Consider the following 23,991-nt stretch of genomic DNA (forward strand, 5'->3'; position numbering starts at 1 on the left):
GCTCTTGCCTTGCCTTCTTCCAGTCAACTCCACTGAACAGATAATTCTGCCACTTCTATGCACTGCATATGATTAAGGTATGCAATATTCCCAATGCAGCAGAATTATCTGCCTTCCAGAGAGGCTGCCTGCAGCATTTCTGCATCAGCCACTTGGCTCAGCTCTGTCTCTTTAGCAGGGATGCTCAAAACAATAACCCATGGTCCATGGAGAATCCCGGGGGGGAGGGCACTCCTCCAAGATGGTAAGTATAATGTAAGCATACTGTTATTTTTACACCTGTTCTCTGGGTAGTGATAGGTTTCATGGGTGGAGTACTTATCTGAGCTGGGTTTCACTGGAGGCTTATTGGCATTTTGTAATATTTGAATTTATTTACAAATATGCAGGTTAATTATAGGCGAAGGCCGGCAGCTTAGCCAAAATCCAGTGTCCCACTCATCATATCTCCAGGAAGATAGACAAAGCTCTAAAATTGCTTCAGATCATAATATCTCAGCTCCCTAATGCTCCTCAGTCTGTCTCAAAACTACAGGTTATTAGTCACACACAGTCACTAAATTACAACATTCTCACCTGGGAAGGGGAAGAAAGGTGTCTGCTCAGATATTTTCTGGCTGCTGAGAATGATCGGACAACAATACAGTTTCCATAGCAATATATGATTTCTAGCTTGCCTAACAAAGGATCTATCTGCCAGGCCTGGCCAGGGTTGTTAAAGTAATATCCTGTTCAGACCCCAATCTGGGGTAGAAACACACTCACTGTTTTGCCGGTTCCAGTACGTCCCGACCTCTCTCTTCTGAAAATGGGGGCACATGATGCTAGTCAAACCCCACCACTTTTTACTGTAAAACCTGGTGGGATCAGCCTGAGTGTTTTTTGTTTTTTTTTAAAGAGCTCCAAAGAGATTTTGCAACTGATTGCCAGATCAACCTATTCCCCTTCCAGGTGTGGCTAATGGAAACGCTTTGATCTGGCGACTAGTATGTTTGTAGCCTTAGAATCAGAATCACTGAGTTGGAAGAGACCCTGATCCAATCCAACTCTATCAGCTTGCAGCAACCATTCTATAAAAATAAATATCTTGCCATTTAAATATGAAGGGTCCCATCCATCTGTTCACCACACATGCAAAAGTGAACTTCTGTGATCAGACATTTGGGAAATGCCAACTTCTGTCCGGATTACAATTTTCAGACACTGAATCAGCATCACTATTAATACGTTTATGATTAATTCTTTTTGCTGTTTGACTCTTGCTTTCTAAAATGAACAAGAAGTCCCATTGTCTCTTCTCTTGCTCTTCTCAGAAGCCGCTATCAGATGGGAACGAGTCGTCTATATGCAGCACTGTTGATTACAAGCCCCCAGACCCTACGTCGCAAGAAGCAGTGGATGAGGCGGCCATGGAGCATGATGAGCCAGAAGAATGCTTAACTGAAGGTAGTGTGCCCAGACAGCAAGCCCAGGGCAGGGACCTTCCAGGAAGGCCTTGAGTAGGAAGCCATACTCTGTTCCAGACTAAGTGAAGAAGAGACCGCATAATGTTTTGCCTTCACTGACAGGGCTCCGGCCCAGAATCTGTTTTCATTGTTAAAACTCAGTAGAAGTAACAGAAAAGCTAATGTTCCAAGCATGTGTAGTTTGCATCGCTCACCCAGGACTAGTGGGCAAGGATTTCCAGGCAGGTGGCATAGATTCTCAGTAGACTGTAGTGCAGCTGTGCGCTTACTATTGGCCTATCTCTATTCCAGCCTGTGTTCAGAGATGCCCTTGCCTGTACGTTGATGTCAAAACAGAAGAGGGGAAGAAGTGGTGGAATCTCCGGAAGGCGTGTTTCAAGATTGTGGAGCATAACTGGTTCGAGTCCTTCATCATCTTCATGATCCTCCTTAGCAGCGGAGCCCTGGTAAGTGCTGTTCCTCTTTCGGGAGAACAGCGGTGATTTCAATGTGCTCTGAAAATAGAAGCGTTTGTTGACTGAGGGTATATATTAATATATTTGGAAGATACATAGTCATAAAAAGTGTTTTATTTCTAATTAATAGATCAATTAAATATATAAACTCAGTAATGAAACAGTAGTCAGAAAAATCGTAGTAAAGGTGTGCCATTGTGGCAATTGGTTCATCCACCTGATACACAACTGCACCGGTCAAAGTCTCTTAAAAAGACAGCACTAAAGTAATCTGTACCTGTGGAAATTGTGCCACTATTCAATTTTTTTTCAGTCAGATCTTGAAATGAGATGGAAGAAACACAGGAAAAATGCAGGGGGACAATAATTTGATGATGACATCATGTAGATACCCCCTAAGAATTGTGGACCAAGTGTGGCAATTCCACAGTAAATGAACGCCTAGTGTGAAAGCACCCTTACTCTGTCATTGCTGATATGCTATGGAATTGTAGACAGGGGTGTATGAAATGGAAATGATTATGATTTGTTGCTCCATCATTGTGAGTTTTTTTCTGGGCCCAATTCAAGACGCTCATGCTTTTAATTCCTAAATGAGTTAGACCTCAAATATCTGAAGGACCGCCTCCTTCTCTACAGACCCTCTGTGGTGTTAAGATCAGCAAATGGAGCCCTTTTGGTTGTTTCTCTGCCCTCAGAAGCTCTGGGTGATAGTGACCTGGGAAAAGGCACTGCCTATGGGAACCCTAAGTTGTGGAACTCCCTCCCCACAGAGGTGCATCCGATACCGTCACTGTATAGTTTTTGGCAAATGCTGAAGAGTGAAGACAGACTTCTTTACCCTGGCTTTTATACCTGAAACATATATTTTTAGGACCCACCCTACTTTCATGATTGTAATTTGTTTTAAACTCTTTTAATGTATTTTAAATTCTTGTAACCTGCCCTGGGACCTTAGAGTGAAGAGTAGGCAGTGGCTTACCTAGCATATTTGACACCCGGGGCGGATAATTTTTTAACACCCCCCTCCTCTATATGACAAAAACTTCCTCCAAGCAGTGGCGTACCTAGCGTATTTGACACCCAGAGCAGATAATTTTTTAACACCACCCTACACAAAAAATTATTTTCAGTACAGTAATAATCATGAAATGAAACAAATAATAATAATGGCCCCAGTCCCTCCCCCCCGGCCAGATGTGACACAGAAGTAGACTGCCACTGGCTGTGGGGACTCCACAGAAGCCGAGCAGGAGGCCCTCACCGTATCTGCTGGTAGAGGCAGGCTGCAGGAGGAGCCCTCTGAGGAGCGGCTGCAAGCAGGCGAGGCTAGAGGTGTGCAGAGCAGCAAGTGGTGACCACGCCATGGAGGTTGCCCTGCTTGCTTGCGGGGAGCGTGAAAGAGCCCTGCAGCCAGATCAGGCCAGCGGCACCACCTAGCCTGCCCTGCTGTTGTCTCATGGCCAACTAGACACCCGCAGGGACACTCACGCGAGTTGTGCGCAATGGCCCTCTTGTCTGGCGGCCAGGGGTGCTGCATAGCAGACAGGCGGGCAGGCGGCAAATGAGTCCGGCTGCCAAAGCACCTGCCTGGCCACAGGGAGGGGCCTGGCGCGTTCCCGCTCTCCGCGCCCCGGCACAGAGCCCGGCACTCGCCTTGCATTGAGGGCCTGAGGGCTGCCTCTCTTGGGGCGGGCAGGGAAGGGGAGAAGGAGGCAGAGGAGGAGGGCGGCAGCAAATGCTGCTGCCGGGCGGCCGACGGAAGGAGCGCAGAGCTGCTTTTGGTGAGTGGTGCCATGGAGGAACCTCTGGCGCAGCCCCGCAGGTGCGGGATGTGAGCTGTGCCGCCGGCCCCCTTCCTCATAGCCAGCCAGCCAGCCAGCCATGGGGCTGCTGCGGAGGCTTTCCCTGCCACTGAAAAGAGCCGCCAGAGCCCTGAGGGAGCAGCTCCGTTGTTTGCTGGTACCCCCTTATTGTGTGCACCCGGGGCGGACCGCCTTCCCCGCCCTCCCCTTGGTACGCCACTGAGAGTAGGTACTTACTACTACTACTGCTACTACTACCAACAGCAGCAGCAACAACCACCACCATAATACTTGAGCTTTACAGAGTTTCACAGCAAGAAAAAGAAAAGGCAGGCCTTTGTCCCCAAGAGGCTTACAACCTAAATGTGACACTAGGGATGGGCTAGAATTCTGCCCAATTCGGATTTAGTATTCACTTTTCCATTAATTCACTTATTCTCTATCGTTGCAGATCAGATTTTTATGTAGCAATTTTCCATAGCTATTTTGAATACAGATTTTTTTAAAAAAAATCAGCCTCTAAAATATTAATGTTAAGAATATTTTATTGATATTTCCTTTAAAAATATTGATATTACATCAATATTTTTGTGAAGGAAAAAAACAGATCAGTTTAAGCCAGCCTTTCCCAACTAGTGGGCCACCAGATGTTGTTGGACTCCCATCAGCCTCAGCCAGCATTGCCAATGGTCAGGAAAGATGGGAATTGTGGTCCAACAACATCTGGTGGCCCACTAGTTGGGAAAGGCTGGTTTAAGCAGTGGCTAGCAAAAAAAGAACAAACTCAAATTGATACTAGCCTATTAGGTCGATGGAATGCTTTCAAACCAGCATCAGCCCACAGATTCCATCCCTACTTGTCACTAAGGAAGACAAGAGGGGGTGAGGCAGGAGAGCAGCGCTTGGAAAAGTTACTTTTTTTGAACTACAACTCCTATCAGCCCCAGCCAGCATGGCCACTGGATTGGGCTGATGGAAATTGTAGTTCAAAAAAAGTAACTTTTCCAAGCTCTGCAGGAGAGGAAGGGCTGTAGCTCAGTGGGAGAGCACATGCTTTGCGTTCAACAGGTCCAAGGTTCAATCTCTGTATCTCCAGGTAGAGCTGGGAAACTCCTGTCTGCACTCCTGGAGAACCACTATTAGGCAGGTCCTCACCATACCTTTAAAGTGCATCCAACTCACATTTAATCCCATTACTTCCCCCAAAGAATCATGGGAACCGTAGTTTGTCAAGGGTGCTGGGAATTTGTGGCTCTGTGAGGGGAAAACCACAGTTCCCAGGATTCAGCCTGTGTAGACAATACTGAGCTAGATGGACCAATGGTCTGACTTGGTATAAGGCAGCTTTCTATGTTCCTAGTAAGGGCAGCAAATAATGAATATGAGCAAATATAGTTTCATGCCCTTAAATAATACTAGAGATGAATGGATAGAACAAAATCCTGTCAGCTTCCATAATGGTTAATGGGGGTTTCAGTTTAATTACCAGGATTAAGTTTGTGTGTGTGTCATGTGTCCAATATTTTTTCTATCTCTATGGGTTGAGCAGGATTTCCGGAGATCAGGAAATTATCTGTGTCTGCATAGCTCTTTGCCCATGCTCTAAATTATGTAGACAGGCCAAAGCTACAGGGCACTGGGTCCCTCCCCATGTCCATCTAACACTAGAAAAGTTGGCTTGGCTTCTGAAAGCCCACCTATTGCCCATCTATTCAACCATGCTCTTAAAATAAGAAAGAAAAATGGGGTTCTCAGGATGCTGAGTTCTGACCAGACATTCTCCACATACTTTCAGTGTTATCTCAGAAAATTGTCCTCCTTTCTCAGAACAGACCATGGCCGCTACTCAGTAATACACGTGCACACAGCAGTGGGCTACACTGGTCCCGTGGCTCTGGTTTTCTGTCCTGAAATACCCACACACCAACTTAGTGCATGATGTGGGTGTTATGGAGGAAGTTCTCCAGATGACTCTACCTGTCTTCCTCTTTTAGGCTTTTGAAGACATCTACATAGAGCAGCGTCACACAATCCGTATCATCTTGGAATACGCTGATAAGGTCTTTACATATGTTTTTATTATTGAGATGCTGCTCAAATGGGTGGCCTATGGATTCAAGGTCTACTTCACCAATGCGTGGTGCTGGCTGGACTTCCTAATTGTTGACGTAAGTTGTGGCTGACAGGAGCAAGTCATTTTGGACATGAGTCTCTTTTAGTATTGCAATAGAAGCTAGCTGATCAATTTTGATTCTGTCAGTAGTTGTTATATGTATCCATCTCAAAGACTTGTCCCCGAATGTGGGCTAGGTAAATTGGTAATGATGTTCCTTCTAGTGGATTTTTTTTTAGGACTCTTGACAATAAACTGGGACCTAGACCAGGAGTGGTGGTGAGGAGGTAGATGAGCTAACTGTGTCCCCTGGGGAGGGTAAGGGAGATCATATCCCTTCTATCAGGTTTGTTACTAAGCATTCTGGTTTCCCCACCAGGTCTCCCTCATCAGCCTGACAGCAAACTGGCTGGGATTTTCAGAGCTAGGACCTATCAAATCCCTGAGGACACTCCGTGCACTGCGACCCCTTCGGGCCTTGTCCAGATTTGAAGGCATGAAGGTAGGCTTGGCACATGACATCCTGAGGTTTTACTCTCCACTTGTTTTCCCCCTGGGCAATGAGGATTGCAAAGAGTGAACACTTAATTTCTATAGAAGGAGGTTTTGGAGCTTAGGCTGACCTCAGAAACATGACCTTTGACAAGCAATTTCTGGTGTCTAATTTCTTTATGTATATTTACATCTCCAAGGATCTCCTAATAGCACGCAATGGGTTGTCTCTCCTATTTTATCCTCACAGCAACTCCTGTGAGAGATGGTGACTAGCCCAAGGTTACTCAGAGAGCTTTCAGTGAGGATGAGAATCCAGGTCCCAGTCCAAGTCCAGTATACTGGATCCTATAATCTCAGAATATCCCTCTCCCCTGTGGTGTTGAAAATGGGTTCTGGGACACAGCCCTGGTGATCCCTGGTTCAAACAACCGTGTAAATTTTGGCACCTCTAAGGATCATTCCCAATTTTGAATGCTTCAGATGTAGACAAGCTGATACCCTACACAATTGCCTTTTCTAGACTAAAACCAATATAATTTGAAAATCGCTAAACGTGAAATTTAATTTTAAGTTTAGTTTTTTTTAAAAAAAACCTGGCTGTATTCTGAATTTGTGAAAAATCCAGGTTCAATGTTGCTTTTGTTAAATCTCTTTTGTTAAACTGCTTCTTTCTCTGGGTGCCAGGTGGTTGTGAATGCCCTTCTGGGGGCCATCCCATCTATAATGAATGTCCTCTTGGTCTGCCTGATCTTCTGGCTTATCTTCAGCATTATGGGAGTCAACCTCTTCGCTGGGAAGTATTATCGCTGTATCAATACCACCACGGGTGACTACTTCGATATCACAGAAGTGAACAATAAGAGTGAATGCATGACTCTCCTCAATGTTTATAATGCCACTGATGTCCGCTGGGTCAATGTCAAGGTCAATTTTGACAATGTGGGCCTGGGCTATCTCTCCCTTTTGCAAGTGGTGAGTGTACCTGATTTCCCCCTACTTCTATGCCCTGCAGCCGCCCCCCCTTAATATATTTTAATTCCTGTTCTGTGGACTTTTCTCATATAATGCTTAGCAAGGAAAACTCCCCTCCCCCATCTTTGCCCCCCCTTCCCGAGTGGTTTGGTGTGGTATTTACTCAATGGGAAGACACATTAGCCCTATTCAGGCATTCAGTCTCTACACATTGTGACAGTTGCAGAGGGGAAGGGGGGGCACACAACTCTGTCCCCTTCTGTGCATCTCCTTCTCCTTTTTTCCTTGTTTTTCTTTAGCCCTCCATAAGCTGGAGGGTGAACTTGAGAAGCCAGGAGTGCCCTATATCCAGTGTGTGGAGCCCTGGACCGTCAGTGTTCTAAAATGCATGTGGAGCTTCCATGAATCGGGGGGGTTGGGTGGGAGAACAGAAAGAATGCAGTGCTGGTGAGACCCCAGACATCCAACATCATAATTTGCCCAGAGGCATCTATACATGTAAAGTAGCATACATAAATTTATGTTGTGGATCTCTGCCCTGAGCCCTTTAATACCTAGCAACACCTCTGCTTGTAGCCCACCTCTATCAGGTGCCATGTTGAGTCTATCCTTCTGTGTTCTTCTTTGTAGGCCACATTCAAGGGTTGGATGGACATCATGTATGCAGCTGTCGACTCTCGAGAGGTAATTTTGGGCTGACAAAGTACTTGCTCTGCCCTGCAAGCCTCTTGTAAGGGCTATCAGTTCTGGTTGGGGTTGCGGGAGCCTGACTGCAAGAGAGGGGTCTCTTCTCAAACTGTTCTCTGCCCTCCCAGATGGAAGAACAACCTCAGTATGAAGTGAATATCTATATGTACATCTATTTTGTCATCTTTATCATCTTTGGGGCTTTCTTCACTCTCAATCTCTTTATTGGTGTCATCATCGACAACTTCAACCAGCAGAAGAAAAAGATAAGTGTCTCTTGGCTTTGGGTTTCTGCTTATGGGAGTTAGCATCCAATTGCTGAGGAGGCAGACTTGCTGCAGCAGGTTGGGTAGCTGTTAGCAGGCACCTCCCATAGCATAAATTGGACTTCAGGGGAAAAGGGCTGATTAGAAATAGGCTCAAAAGTACAGGTAGAATTGTATATGCAGGCTATTTGGAGAGTGCTACCCTCTGGCTGAAAGTTTCAGAACCTAGTAAAGGATTCAGCTTCTCAGGGCTATCAGTCAGGACCAATTCACACAACCAGTTTTTGAGATAGTAGCCCACCTTGATTTTAGTTCAACACCCAAGTTTGAACTCTACACTCAGTTCTGGAACCTATTCTGATGCTGTATACACACTATACACAATCCTTAAAGCACAATCCTTCCTCCACAGAATCCTGGGGACTGTAGTTTACCCCTCACAAAACTACAATTCCTAGCACCCTTAACAAATTACCTTCCCCTGGATTCTCTGGAGGAGAAGCCTGAGTACCAGAGCTCTCTGTATAATAGTAGATGTATCATGAGTAACAGAATTAAGTAGAGAGACTCAGGACCTAGAAAGGAAACAGAAAGTGCTGGGACAGGAAGTCAGGGACAGGGCCCCACCCATGTGCTCTCTGCAGCTAGAGGCAGGTCTGACTGAGGCCTGATACTACATGTTCAACAGAATGAACATCTTATCTCTAACCTAAAGCATGCAAGTGCTTTGATAATGAAACAGTAGAGATATATTGAGCATATGCAGAGTGAATAGCTTAACTTGAGCCAAGGCTCATGCCTATTTAGGGTTCATACTCAAATTGCAAAGAAGAAAAACTTCTAAAAATCGCAAAGACTATAGAAAATAAACAAACAAGATTTCATGAAGGAAATAGGCTTTGTATGTAGCATGGCCAGCTGGGGTCCCGCTCAAATGTTGCTATAGAATCAGAGTTGGAGAGGGTCTTGTAGGCCACCTATTCCAACTCCCGGCTCAATGCAAGAAATCCCGAGCTAGAGCATTCTCAACAGATGGCTGCCCAGCCTCTGCTTCAGGACCCACCAGTGAGGGGAGAGCCTACTCCCCTTGAGAAACTAGTTTTCCAAAACCCTTTGTTCAAGCCATTCCAAAACAGAGACAGCCATATATTAATTCCCAGGGCTTCTGGTTAGCCACAGGCATTTGTGTGCTGCATCAGGGAGGGAAACTGTCTGCCGTCTGAAGGGACAACTTTTTACTCTCCTGGGTCCTTCTTTTAATAGACTGAAGAGGTTTGGCAGGGAGAAGGGATGGCATGGCCAAGCCCATTTTTGGAAATGGGCCAATCAACGAGCCCTATGCAGTGCCGGGCTTGGAATAGGCAGTCCTAGAAGTGGTGGGCTGTTATCATCACTCAGACTCAGAAATTGAAAGGAAGGTTCTGTGGTTCAAACTGAGCCCTGGAAAGATGTGGGGCGGGAGCTGCCAGCCAAAGAGGAAGGGATTGTAGAAAGCTTGCATGGGTCTAGAATACTGCAACTGATGACTTCCTCCCATGTCTAATAAGTTGTGATTCCCTTTTTACTTTGGAGGGAAGGACATCTTCATGACAGAGGAACAAAAGAAATACTATAATGCCATGAAGAAGCTAGGCTCAAAAAAGCCACAGAAGCCCATCCCAAGACCCCAGGTATTTTTTTATTATTATTTTAGATGTTTATAAACAACCTTTCTGGACCATTATTCACCCAAGGCAGCAGCACATAGTACTATAAGCATAAAACACAATATAATACAGTACACCATAATGAAGGTTTCATTAGGGTGCATTGCATTATATTGTGTTTTACGGTTATGAATTTTGAAAAGTACAAAAACCAACAATAAATTAAGAATGAAAATCGTTATAAAACAATTTCCAAAGTCACTGCAGGAAAACAATACAATGGCAGCATGTCCAAAAAACCCCCACATCAGTTAAAAACCAGTTGAAATGGTAGATGAGACATGATACCAGGAAGCTGAGGCAAGCATAATAGATTGGTAAGTATAGCCACAGTATTCCTACATCGCAGCTGGATGGCTTTTGCCCACTGCATCTAGAGATTTTGAACTCTGGCACAAACAGAGCCAGAGTTGTATGGACAACATTCCTACGTTTGCAAAAGTCAGAAGTTACTCTCCTTATACGTAATGAGCAAACAAGATATTTTGTGTACTAAGCCACAATCCCTACAAGGAAAAGGAATGCAGGGCTCTGGGCTTCATAACAATAAACGATGTGATGTATACACCTGTCCACAGGTGGTGTCCCTCCCTGATGTTTTTGAAGATTTTTGTAGATCTGTTTGAAATAAGGGTGGGAGTGGGGAAGGAAAGAACTGGGATCACTTTCCAGGTAATTTCTGTCCTCACCCCTACTACTGGTACCTCCTCATGTAAAACTCTTCCATTTTTTCCTTCTCTCTCTCTCTCTCTCTCTCTCTCTCTCTCCCAATTTCTGTTGATATCAAAGTCCTATAATTACCCACTGCTTGCTTTCTTTGTTTAAAGAGTTTTTCATTCAACTTCATTGGAAATAGACTTAAACCCCACTGCCTTCTCGTATCAGCGTCTGATTTCTTTTTCATAGTGTCATACTTTTTTCTGTTAATGAGGTTGTCTAGGCTGCAAAAAAAAGTGACCTTTATACAAGGATCCCCATTATGCTTTGGGCCCAGTCAGAGAATTTGTTACCTCATACAAAACTGAGTATTCTCCTGGTTCTTATGACTGCAGAGATATATTAAAAGTGGGTCTGGGCAATGCCTTAGGAAAGCCAAAGGAGGCAAGAGTCTGTCTGAACAGAGGATCAAAGGATGAAATTTCAGTTTGCTACAGAGGTTTTTACCCCTCCTCACTGTTAGCACAATATAAGCAAATTTTATGGACATTTACTGTACATATGACAGGACCCAGATTTTTGAAAAGAGCACGGTTTATTTATTTATTTTCCATCCTGTAGTTTTTCTAAGGAACTCAAGGCAGTGAGTAATTCATGGATTATTCTCTGTTTTATCTTTATAACCTTGTGCTGTTGATTAGACTAAGAGCTGGTTACTTGCCTGAAATCACCCAGTGAGCTTCGTATTTTGGCAGGGGAGTTCTCAGTCCAAATCCAACAACCTCTCTATTATTCCACAGAAACACTTTTTCAAGCACTACAGCTTCTTTGATTATATTCCATTGGGTTAGATGCTGGGTGATTTAGTATTTCCCCATTTCTTTGCTCGCTTGAACATTCTTGTTTGGGTTTTTTTCTCCATCTCTCTTCTTTTTTCTTCCCTTGTTTGTCTTTGTCCATGTATCTTGTCCCTTTCCTGCGTTTGTCTCTCACACCCATGCATGTCTTCTGCATTATTAAAGAACAAATATCACGGGATGATCTTTGACTTTGTGACCCAACAAGCCTTTGATATAGTCATCATGCTCCTCATTTGTCTTAACATGGTGACAATGATGGTGGAAACAGATGACCAAAGCCAAACCAAGATGGACATCCTCTTTCAAATCAATGTGATCTTCATTGTCGTTTTCACAGCCGAGTGCTTGCTCAAGATGATTGCCCTGCGGTGCTACTTCTTCACCATAGGCTGGAACATCTTTGACTTTGTGGTGGTCATTCTCTCCATTGTAGGTGAGGAAAATGTGAAAGTAACAAATGCAGCACTTGACCCTGTTCTGTTTCTAAAAACTCTTAAATCCCAGTGTGTGCAACTGGAAATAGTAGGCCAAAAGCAGACAAAACATATAGGGGGGAGCGACTTAGAAGCCCCTTCACTGTGTTCAACCTAAAAGCAGCTTTTTCTCTGGAGGTGAGTTCTAAAAAATCTTATTCTATAAGTCAGCAGTGTGGAACCTCCAGCCCATGGGCCTAATTAGGCCCACCAGGCCTCTACATTTGGCCAGCAAGGCCATTTCAGTCCAGCCAAGCTCACCTGACCTACACCTGACATCATATATGTTGCCAGGTATGGGCAGGTAAAGGTGCAGCTGGGCCAAAAGGGGCTTTGGATGCCAACCATCAGCTGATTGGCAGGGCTTCAAATGCACTGCGCACCAGGCTTTGCAAGCAGCAACCATCAGCTGATCTTTGGCACTTGCAAAGTGCTGCGCCTTTGCCTGCAAAAATGGGTCATCTGATGTCATTGTGATATTAGGTCATAGAAAGGTGGGTGGGTCAGACGTGGTCTGTGGGGGATGGGGGAGATAAGTCTCTGCTCTGCTGGCCACACGCAGTTCCCTATCCCTGCTGTAGTTTTTCAGAATGTGTCCATTTCAATGGGCAGAAGTCTGCAAAGAATGGAGCTGATTGGCTTGTACTTGTGACATGACCAATACATCTTTTCCACAATCCCTGGATCTGCTTTGTAACTATCTTTAAAATATTGATGGGCTTTTAAAAATAAATAATATAAAAATAAATAATATAAATGAATAAACATACATGTGCCACTTTTTAATATTTTTAAATGTTCCTGAAGAATGCAAGGAAGATTGAAAGAGGGTTTAGGCTGAACTTGCATTTTTTGATATGTATATGTGCAAAGTAAATGGGAAAGTCTGGCTAAGTTGAGCCGACACCAGGAGTAAAGAATCCATTGTGACCATTGCTAAAGTCTTATGTCTACCTAAACTCTGAAAACCCTTAAACCCCTTAAACCCAATAGTACTGACGGTTGTAGTGAAGCATCCTAGTTCCATATTAACCTGGAAATGTTGAGCCATCCATGAGTACAATTCCCCCTCTCTTGTCTGCTTCCTTCCTGACCAGACTGGAGACAAACCCTGTCCTTGGTCTTGTATATGCTGGACTCCCATTTTCCTCCCCTAAGGAGACTAATCCACTTAGTCTCTGCCATCTTCCCAGGAATATTACAAAAAAACCCCAACAAATTAGGGCAGTATTAATTTTATTTTAACACGCTATTTGTGAATACTGTAGGTATAATCCATATTTCCTATAATCAGACAAAGATTAATATATGTATATAAATAGGATCTGGAAGAAAATGGTTTAGTATGTTCCACCTCCTAAGAGGAGTGCTCCTCTTCATGACTTCAGCCATTCTGTAAGAGGATACAGGAGCTTTGTTGTGCTGTTCAGGCTTCAGGGGTGGGATGAGGAGAAAGGACATAATTTTCCTCCCTCTCCCATCCCCTAGCTTTCCCCTGTGGTATAGTGCTTTAGAGCTGCTAGCTCCAAACCTGAACATTTGTACTTACATAGCAGGGGCACACAAATCTGGAGATAGAAAATACATCTTCCCAGCTCTATTCCCCTCCGTTCTGAGATGCCACTATAAGCTGTCACCAGCATGAGTAGGAAAATTCCATCTCTTTCTCTGCCACCCATTTGGCATTTTCTTTTCTTTTGAACACAGAAAAGTTCTGCTGGATCAGGCCAGTGGCCCGTCTAGTCTAGCACTCTGTTCTTACAGTGGCCAGCCAGATGCCTATAAGAAGCTCACAAACAGGGCCTGAGCCCAACAGCACTTTCCCCACTTGTGATTCCCAGCAGTTGGTATCCAGGGGTATGCCGGCTCTGACAGTATGTGGGATAGAACATCGTCATCATGGCTAGTGGCCATTGATAGCCTTATCCTCCATGCATTTTTCCTCTTTTAAAGCCATTGAAGTTGATGGTTATCATTACATCATGTGGGAGCAAATTCAAAAGTTTAAACTCTGCAGTGTGTGAAGAAATACTTTCTTTTATCTGTCCTGAATCTTCCAACAGCTTCATTGGATGTCACCAAGTTCTAGTATTATAAGAGAGGGAGAATTTTATTTTCTTTATCTACTTGTTCCATGCCAAGCATCATTTATACACTTCTATCATGTCTCCTTTTATTTGCCTTTTCTCCAAACTAAGAAGCCCCAAATATTGTAACCTTTCCTCATGAGGGAGTCAGCCCATCCCCTTAACCATCTTGGATGTCTCTTTCTGAATCTTTTTCAGCTCTACAATAATCTTTTTGAGGTGTTGTTCTTAACTGACACATACATATCCTATGTTTCAAACTGCTTTCAGCCATAGACTTCATTGATAGATTCACAATCTGCCTAAATTATGGTTGGGCGGGGAACATTTTTGGCTCCGCAGACAGCAGACATATCCTTATCTGGCCCACTCCATTGGCCAGCTTTGACAGGTGGACATTCCAACCCACCTGTCAATCACATTGCATCATATGATTGACAGGTGTGAAGTCCCGCCCACCTGTCAAAATCCTTTGCACACAAGTTCCCAAGACCCCAACAGTCAGCCTCCTGCGCCTAAGCACAGCAGGACTGACCTCCTTGCACATCAGCTGATGTGTGGAGAGGTCAGCCCTAATTTCTGCAGGGTTTGTGTGTGCAAGAGAGCTCTCCAGGCAAGTTTGAACTACCTGCCCATTTCTGGGTGAGCGGGAGATTCATTCCTGCTTCTGCAAAGATTGACTGCTCATGGCAGTTCCTTACAGGGAACGGGTACATGCAAATGAACCAAGCAGAATTGATCAGATGATGGGTGGGGTGGGGTGGGATTCAATCCTGCTTCTGCAGGGATGCACTCTATCGCTTATCTGCTGACATCACCCACCCATAGGGATGATATCACCTGATTGACAGGTGGGCGTGTTTCCAGGGGAACAGCCTGACAGGCCAAATTGGAACCTGTGGTGGGCCAAGATTGGCCTGCGGTGGGAGGTCTGTGACCTCTGCTTAGACCCTCCCACAACTTCCATCAGCATTGTATAAGCTCACAGATTCCTATCAGGCAAATTGTGGTGTTTTAAAATGTCATTTTCTTTTAATTCTTTTGTGCTTCTTTGTACATATGGCATCTGCGTTGTTATTAGAAAGACACTGAAGAGTTTTCTACAATGTTTATAGTTATTCCATTAACTATTAAAAATATTTTTTAAAAACTGCATTGCTTTGAGGATCAAGAGGTTCTGAAAAAAATTACGTCTTCCTAATTGTCTTTTAGGACTTGTCCTCCAGGACATCATTGAAAAATACTTTGTATCACCTACCCTCTTCAGAGTCATTCGTCTGGCCAGAATTGGCCGTGTTCTGCGGCTGATCCGGGGAGCCAAAGGCATCCGGACACTCCTGTTTGCTTTGATGATGTCTCTGCCAGCACTTTTCAACATTGGCCTCCTCCTCTTCCTGGTCATGTTTATTTATTCCATTTTTGGGATGTCGAACTTTGCTTATGTGAAGAAGGAGTCTGGCATTGATGACATCTTCAACTTTGAGACTTTTGGCAACAGCATTATCTGCCTTTTCCAGATCACCACATCAGCTGGTTGGGATGGCTTACTGAACCCTATTCTGAACAGTGGTCCTCCAGATTGTGATCCGCATCTCCAGAACCCTGGCAGTCACGTGAAGGGTGACTGTGGCAACCCCTCCATTGGCATATGCTTTTTCTGCACTTACATCATCATCTCTTTTTTGATTGTGGTCAATATGTACATCGCCGTTATCCTGGAGAACTTCAATGTAGCCACAGAGGAGAGCAGTGAGCCTCTGGGTGAAGATGACTTTGAAATGTTTTATGAGACATGGGAGAAGTTTGACCCTGATGCCACACAGTTCATTGATTATGCCATACTCTCTGAATTTGTGGACACCTTGCAAGAGCCACTGCGAATCGCTAAGCCCAACAAGATCAAATTGGTCACTATGGACTTGCCCATGGTTCCTGGGGATAAGATACATTGCTTGGACATCCTGTTTGCACTTACCAAAGAAGTGTTGGGTGACTCTGGGGAAATGGATTCCTTGAAGGAGTCAATGGAGGAGAAATTTATGGCTGCCAATCCCTCCAAAGTGTCTTACGAACCCATTACCACAACACTGAAAAGGAAGCATGAGGAAGTGTGCGCCATCAAAATCCAGCGAGCGTTCCGACGATATCTGTTAAGGCGATCGGTGAAGCAAGCTTCTTACATGTACAGGCAAAGCCAAGATGAGGAGAAGCTGCTGGAAGGAGCCCCAGAGAAAGAAGGGTTGATTGCCAACAAAATGAATGCAATGTATGGGCGTTTGGGCAGAGAGATAGAAATTGAAATATCTCCAGAAGCATCCCCACCTCTTGAGCTTGAGCCAATCACCAGTGCAGAGACAATGGATTATCCCAGTGAAACTAAAGAAAAGGAGGATCCTGGCAAAAAGGAGGAAAGTGATCCTGGCAAAATTAAAGTGAAGGCGGGCACCAAGCGTGGTGTAAAAGAGTCATTGGTATAATGCAGAGCACTTTTGGCCAACAATCAATTGGCATCTGGTTCCAAAAGACTTCTCTTGTGTCTCTCTCACAAGGGCCCTTCCATATCTTGTGCTGTAGCGAGCTAACCATGGTCTCTTACCAGGTTTCAGGTACTCAGCTCAACATCTTAACTTTGGAAGCAGAGCCATTCTGGTTTCAAGGTTGTTGTTTTTTTCAAATTCACCACAGTGAGCAAAGTTTTATTTTTTTCCTTATGAGGTTAATGTTAATTCTCTCTATTGCTGGTAAAAAGAAAACATGGTTTTGTTTAATTTTAGGTGGTGTCCAGTGTAGCATGTTCCAGGGTCGGTTCTGATTTTAATTCTTCCCTACTACAGTTTTTAACAAGTGTTGGAAGAAGTCAGAAGAGAGAGAAATGGCCAAAGAGGCAAGTCTTCATAATTTCAGTTCAGTCATGTTCAAATTATACATGGAACTAGAAGACCAGTTTTGAGGAACTTAACCAGAGGTGTGTATACACTCCACCAAAAAGAAAATCTGTACCAAGAACTGGATTTTGTGGCCTGGATCAATTATACAAATTTTCCTGTAGCTGCATTTTTTGCATAATTTGTTCTGCTAGTCATGGGGGAACAAAGAGCTTCACAGGGCACTGAAGCCTTGCCTCTGTTCCGCTGGCATGCAGCAGACATGTAGACATACACACACACAACTTTCGAGCCTTATGTCTGCAGCTTTAAAGACAGCAACTTGCTTGCTTTTTTCGATGAAAGCTGAGGTTTTAAGAATACTGGATTCAGTGCCCAATGCCAAATTCTGCACTTATGCAGAAATTGCACATGATCATGGAAAGCAGAATATACAGAGCCCTGAATTTAATCAATGCTGTCTCCTGGACACACTTTGAAATTTTGTGAAAACTTGTCTTCAGCCATTTTCTTTCTGCTTTTCTATATGTGTCTTAAATAGTAGTGAAAAAATGTCATCATACTGATTCTCAGACATTAACAACTGGATAGGGCTGTCTGGTTGACTTTTTAAAATAGTATTTCTTAATGTTATTTCCTGGTACTAGACTGATTGGCTAAGGATTGTTTCCAGCATGTGAAGGTGAGGTGAATGGAACCGAATAATATTGAAAGAAGGGGACAGTTTTGTGAACAAAAATCCACAATGTCTTAAAAACTTGCTTTAGCTTTTTCCTTTTGGGTATTTGAAAGGACTTACAAGATTTTTGTTAGAAATGGTTTAAAGTGCAACTAAGAGTCTTAAAAATTTGAACTCTCTGTATTTTTTTTCTTTTTTAGAAAAGGGTAAAAAAAAGCAAAACTAATGTGCTGATCTGTTCTCAGGGTTAACTGTCAGCTTTTATTTTCTTCCTAAATTTCTATTAAATGCTTAGGAATGTGTGCTGCACTTTTTCTGTATTTGCCATTTTGCTATATTCTTCTTTCTATCTGCATAGTTCCACTTTATAGTCCAATATGTTCTATATTCTAATCCCTGTAGTCCAGAAACTTAGGATACTCTGCTCCCCACCCCACCCCCATCAGTGGTGCAGTTGAGTCATTTAGACTCTGGAGTTAATGGTCTTAAAGGGGGCCCCTCTTTAGATGTTGATATTCATTACTTCAAAATGTGTTATGTTAAGCTAGCCCTGCTGTGCTTGGGCGGAGGTGGTGGTCCTGCTTTTCATTCTGCTGTGGGGGCCCTGGGCTTCTGCTCCAAAGTCCTGTTCTGATGGCATCATAGTCCCCCATTGCCCCTCACTCCAGTCCATACAGCAGACAGGGACTGGCATAGAAGCTTGGAGTTCACATTGTTGGTTCTTATGCACAAAGAGAAAAGAATGTCCCAGAGGCTGAACTGTAGACCCTGGAATGCAGGAACCTACTCTCTGGAAAATCCAGTAGGAAAGTTTCCAGAACCAGCCCCAATGCGACTTCCATTCATTCAGCTGTACCCAGCAGTTTGTGCCCTCAGTCATATGAAATCAGATTAAGAAAAATAATGGGCACACATGGATTTTTAAGAACAGAAAGTGTTGGTATTCCCTACTGCCTCTTACCTCCACCTCCCCAGTTCTGCCAAGAAACCATTCGTCTCTTTGTCCCATTTGTCACACTCTACCTCTAAAGCAGTCATTATTGCCGTCTGTTAGAAACGGAATATTGGGCAGTCTGGATCATTGGCCTACCCTGGTAGTAGTTTGAACTTTGAAAATGCCAGTCCCCACAAGGGGCATTGCAGTTTTGTGCAGAATCCAGACAGGTTATAAAACTTTTATATTTCTTCCACTTGCAGATATATATGCATAAATTCTTAACCACTAAAATACTTTGTGCAAATAAAATACCCCCACCTCCTGGTGAAGGCTTGCTGAGCAATTTCAGCTAGAACCAGGTAGTTGCAAGATACCCTAGAGATGGAAACTTTGAGAGCACTAGAAATGTTAAGGTTATATTAGCCATCATCCCTTGATCCATAAGGGTAGAGGGTCTTCCTGTGGACTTCAAACATTTCCCTAGATAATGGGTATGAATAGACATGTATAATTAGAGCACTCAGTCTGCTATTGAACCAGATCTACCCTGTTTTGGTCACATGTACAATCTTCTCTATAGGATAGAGCTCAGGAGAAACCAGTTCTGCTTCTTTCCACCCAAAGCCAACTGTGCGCAGCATCAATTGCCTGGCCCTTGTGACATCACAAAGCCACTACCTCACTTGCCCCAGACAAGTTTTTCAAAACTTAAAAAACAAACTACTAATTGGTTGTAGCTATAGGTAGATGGATATGGCACTCAGTAATTATTTAACTGGCTTCACTTGCATAGTGCCTGAAATATAGAAGAGAGGAATAAAGAGGGAATGGATATCAGCATTGGATCTGGAGGCAATTTCATGTGATATGAGGCATGGAGCAGAGAAGAATCCAAGTGCCCACCCCCAGCAGAAACAAAAAGCACCAACTCCTGATTATATGTACATTTATATTAGGTATGTGCTAGAATTCCGCCTAATTTGGATTTCGTACTGAATTTTCCATTAATTTGCTTATTCTCAATCACTGAGGACTGGATTTTAATTTAGTAAATTTCTGCAGCTATTTTTGAAAATGGACTTTTTAAAAAAACTGCCTCTAAAACATTGATTGTAAGAATAATTTATCAATGTTTCCTTTTAAAATACGGATGTTTCCTTCAAAATATCAATATTTTTCCAAGCAAAGAAAGCATGGATTGGTAAAAGCAGCAGCTAGCAGATACAGAACAAACTCAAATTGATGCCAGCCTGTTAGGTCGACGGAATGATTTCAAACTGGCACCAGCCAATGGATCCCATCCCTAATTTGTATACACCATATTTCTAGTCTACAACCTAAAAACGTACAGGAAACCCTTATAGGAATAGATATCCCCTATGGGATTATGCATGCATTGTTCATTTAATGAATGTGCAGTGACCTCCCTATCACCACCCCACACAGCTGGTTTGTGTATACCCAGTGTAAATCCCCCTTCAGAAAACATTTTGCACACAGGATGCTTTTTGCTGGATCAGGATCCTGTCCTCGTTATTCTTACTTGATATGTCCCTGGGCTGAACCCTGGAACTGACACTAGGTTCTTAGTCTAAGCTCTGATGAACTGTGCCTCAAATCTTAATTCCTCCAAAATTATTCATATCCAGTAATATCCATTGTCTGGAATATGATTTAAAAATTCAGATTAGAAGACTATCCATCTGAAGCTTTGCAAGCTAATACCAGATGACAAAATGCACTGTGGAATTTTTGCACCTGAAATTGACTTCAGATCTGGCTCAGTTCCTAATCACCAAAAATCACTGGGCTTGCCTGTGTGAGAAATGATTTGGTGTTGCACATGCCTTTGGGGATGAGAGAAAAACGCAGCTAATGGATACCTATATTGTTCCAGTTAGGCTAATCTTTCTCATTAAAGGTAATCTCTATGGCCTCCCTTTCCCACGCAAATATTACAGTCTTTTAAGGGAGCTTTTTCAGGACTTGAATACTGGGATGTTAGCCAAGCCAGCACAGTATTGCTGGGGATGCTTCTTTATGCAAGTGGCAACGCTGGGGTTTTCCAGTTGTCCATTGGAGCATCTCATTATTCAGTTTCTCCCTGGGACAGGGGGCCACCTTGGAAATGTGCTGTTTGAGACAGAGTTTTCAATTGTGTTTACATGTAAACAGCTGAGGAAAGAGGACTCTGCTCCATGTCAAATGGACTCTGTTGCTTGTACATATGTGACATTCTATGATGAAACAAAGCTTAACTCCATAACATTGTGCAATGTTTTATTTGTACATTTCTTAAAATAAACTGTAAATGAGCTATTGTTACATTCAGAACTATCTGCCTGTTTTGTTACTAGTGTTTCCACCCCCATCTACCCTCCCACCCTCGCCTTTCCCCTCTTGGTGTTTGGTTGTTTTTGTTTTAAGTGGATGTTGCTTAAATCTGCCTGGACAACATGTCCTCCGAGAGTTCTTTCCCTCTCAGAGCTGCTTGCCATTATTTAGATATGAGTCAGAGAAGAGCTGTTCATGCTCAAATATGCTCCTATTTATGTATGTATTTGTGCATGCTGGCTTTATTCCTTTACATGTTCTGGGCTGAGCCATAGAACTGAAAAGAACTCCAGGACTCTGTCCTCCTGGCTTAAGGCCTGCATTCCGCACATGTTCAGAGGCCTTCTCTTTTTTATTAACATATCACTATCACATGTTCCTGGTGCAAATGAAGCCCTGGTAGGCAGTTGAAATCATGGGTACCGAGGGTACAGGTGTGGAGCTCAGAAGGACCTCCAGTAGCTGCGACTAGTACAGGGAAGGGCTTTGCAGCTCCATAGAGCTGTTGTCCCTAGTCCATGCTACTGTTCTCTACCCTCAAGAATCACCTATGTCTACTCTTCTCCCAAATTCCCTTTGGCTGGACAGAAGATTGGCAAAGGAGCTGTCATTTCTGGGTTTTTTTTATTAATACATCAAACATACAGAAAAACATACAAAAAGAGATGTCACATTAAAAGAGATGCACAGGTATTTCTTTAAAAAAAAAAAACATCAGAAAACATTGCAACCAGATTGGTTTGGAATCATAACACTACAGCATAGACATGCTTTGCTCTTTCACATGATCATAACTGAGCTTATTGTCCAAACATTGAATAAACAATGCCCAATAAACAATGAGAAATACTTGCACGGCTCTTAAACTAACTGAATGGATTCAAGTCATGACCTCTTGTGAAACTCGTTTTCCCCCCCCGCAATCACTTTCTTCTAGTCAGATTTTTTGAGAATTCCAGTTGTCCAACAAACATATCTGCTCTAATCAGCATATTATTAAGAACATTCTTTTTTATCCAAAGAATCTCCAGTCTTAAGGAGTCTTGGAAAGGTAAGCCAGCCTTATAGAAATCTAAAGCCCAGTTTCTGACATCCTTAGTCCAAAATCAGATAGCTGCGTAGATGTTTTATTGGTCTAACACATTTTGAATCCATTTCAAAAAAATGACCAAAAAAATCCCACACCATCTGAAAAGTGATGCTTGAGGAAGGGGGCTTGCACATGCATGGCAATTTACTGGGGATTTGGTGCTGCTCTTGCATTCAAGTTTTTTGCATCATCCACATGACATCATCCCATACCCCCCCCCCAATAATTTAATCCAGATTTACCTTTTAGATACTTTGATTTATTTGTTGGATATTCCATGGAAATAGTAGTTCCTTATTAAATGGAAAAATAATGCATGACAGCAGTTTGATTAGAACGTTGTGCAAAAGACACTGCACACGTGTGAGCTGCACTGAGTCCACAATAAACTGCCATGTAGCAGTGCCTGGAGAGTCAACAGACTCAAAATGAATTGGCCCAATAAACCATCTGCTGTATGCTTTTTAAGTGTCCTTGCCACTCCCTCGCCATCTATGGCCTGCCTATCCACCCTACAGCAGGTAGCAGATGAGTAATGTTGCAGCATCGCTAAAGAGTTTTAGTATGGAAGCAACCTTAGTCAATGAGCTTTTAGTGCAGGGATGGGCAACTTGTGGTCCTCCAGGCGTTGTTGAACTCCAATTCCCATCAGCTTCAGCAAGCATGACCAATGGTTAGGAATGATGGGAGCTGGTGTCCAACAATATCTAGAGGGCCACAGATTATCCATCCCTACGTTAGTGAGTCTGGACACTGACAAAAGGTCCAACACTACCAACTTTTGGCATCTATTTTGTGTGCTATGCTACTGTTTCAACAAGCAATGTGAGGTCACTTTAAATGTACATACAGCTATGTCCTTATGCTCTCCCTGCCAGGCCTTTTTGAAAATTCATTCATGATGGGCTGTTTTCTCCACTTGTGGGAACAGCATGTCCCCATTGAACATTAATTCCAAAGGTCCGGGACTTGTCCCAGTAGAACGTTGTTTCCAGGCAATGGAATAAGAGGAACTATATTGATCTGATGCAATACTTGCTTGCTATCCCAAAATGTGAAACTTGATTCTCTGATGAATAGGAATAGGTGAGGAAATAACCCATGCCTCCCAGTATGTCAAGCTGATGCTGCAGCAGGTTGCCCTGATTAGTGTTTTATGGGTGGGAGCTGCCTGATGAGAACAAATTTGCTTTTACCCAACCAAATCAAGCCATGGAGATGAGCCATAGTAGCATTCAGAACAGACAGAGGCCCACAGCTTTGCTCTTCTATGGATTTTGTGTCAGACTACTCTGTGCCGATCTAGCTGGGCTGGAGAAAGGCCTGCTGAAAGCAAGCAACTGATGTGGACTGTGGAGATGACGACAAGAGAAATCAGGACCTTTTCAAGTTATTGAATTCGCTGTCACAGGAGGTAGTGTTGGCCACTGAAATAATAAATGGCTTTAGAAAAGAATTAGACAAATTCATGGCGAACTAATCTATCAAAATGTTTAGAGCCCATAACAGTTAAAATGAAGCCTCCATGTTCAGAGGAGGTACACCAGAGGCAAAACAACAGGGACAGGTTTTTGCCTTCATATCCTCCTGAGCTTTCAGAGGCATCAAGCTGGCCACTGTTGGAATCAGAATGCTGGAACAGATGGACCTCCCTCAGATTCAGCAGGACCGCGTGTATGTTTCCATGTCCGTTTCATGCATAGGTCTTTGGGTGTGGCTAGCAAATTGTGTGCACTCCCTGTCACACACTGGATTTCAGCTATTGTAGTTGTTATTCATACTCCACCTTTCCCCCAACAACAGTCCAAATCAACAAGAGAAGTTTTCCTTAGCAGTGAAAGGAAAGCTGCCTCTGTTGGTTTTTTTGCTGCATGCTGCTATTAAAGGCACAAAAGTCTTGCTAGGAGAAAAATGCTGGGGACCAGTTGCATGGGGAAGTGTCTCCTCTTGTCCCTTCTGAAGCTACTACCATTCATTACATTAGATGATGCCAAGTTCTAGCATTTTGAGAGCAGGGTAATAAA

General features: G+C 43.4%; 1 protein-coding gene across 9 annotated transcripts in view; it reads left to right on the plus strand.

Annotated features, from left to right (window-relative positions):
• The window catches only part of LOC133367020 (sodium channel protein type 4 subunit alpha-like), a 131,551-nt gene extending 110,696 nt beyond the window's left edge, over positions 1 to 20,855 (plus strand). For 6 of the 9 annotated variants that reach the window (XM_061590633.1, XM_061590638.1, XM_061590632.1 and 3 more), the window contains 10 exons: positions 1,314 to 1,446; positions 1,758 to 1,912; positions 5,721 to 5,894; positions 6,219 to 6,341; positions 7,019 to 7,306; positions 7,937 to 7,990; positions 8,122 to 8,259; positions 9,825 to 9,929; positions 11,645 to 11,915; positions 15,255 to 20,855. In XM_061590633.1, the coding sequence (XP_061446617.1) occupies positions 1,314 to 1,446; positions 1,758 to 1,912; positions 5,721 to 5,894; positions 6,219 to 6,341; positions 7,019 to 7,306; positions 7,937 to 7,990; positions 8,122 to 8,259; positions 9,825 to 9,929; positions 11,645 to 11,915; positions 15,255 to 16,519 (2,706 nt within the window). In that variant the 3' untranslated portion in view covers positions 16,520 to 20,855. Of the gene's footprint in view, positions 1 to 1,313; positions 1,447 to 1,757; positions 1,913 to 5,720; positions 5,895 to 6,218; positions 6,342 to 7,018; positions 7,307 to 7,936; positions 7,991 to 8,121; positions 8,260 to 9,824; positions 9,930 to 11,644; positions 11,916 to 15,254 lie in introns of those variants that run through there. The other 3 variants (XR_009758499.1, XM_061590639.1, XM_061590640.1) reach the window with 3 other exon arrangements.
• Positions 20,856 to 23,991: the final 3,136 nt, after the last annotated feature.

This window comes from Rhineura floridana, chromosome 11, assembly GCF_030035675.1.
Source record: "Rhineura floridana isolate rRhiFlo1 chromosome 11, rRhiFlo1.hap2, whole genome shotgun sequence".
Classification (NCBI taxonomy): Eukaryota; Metazoa; Chordata; class Lepidosauria; order Squamata; family Rhineuridae; genus Rhineura; species Rhineura floridana.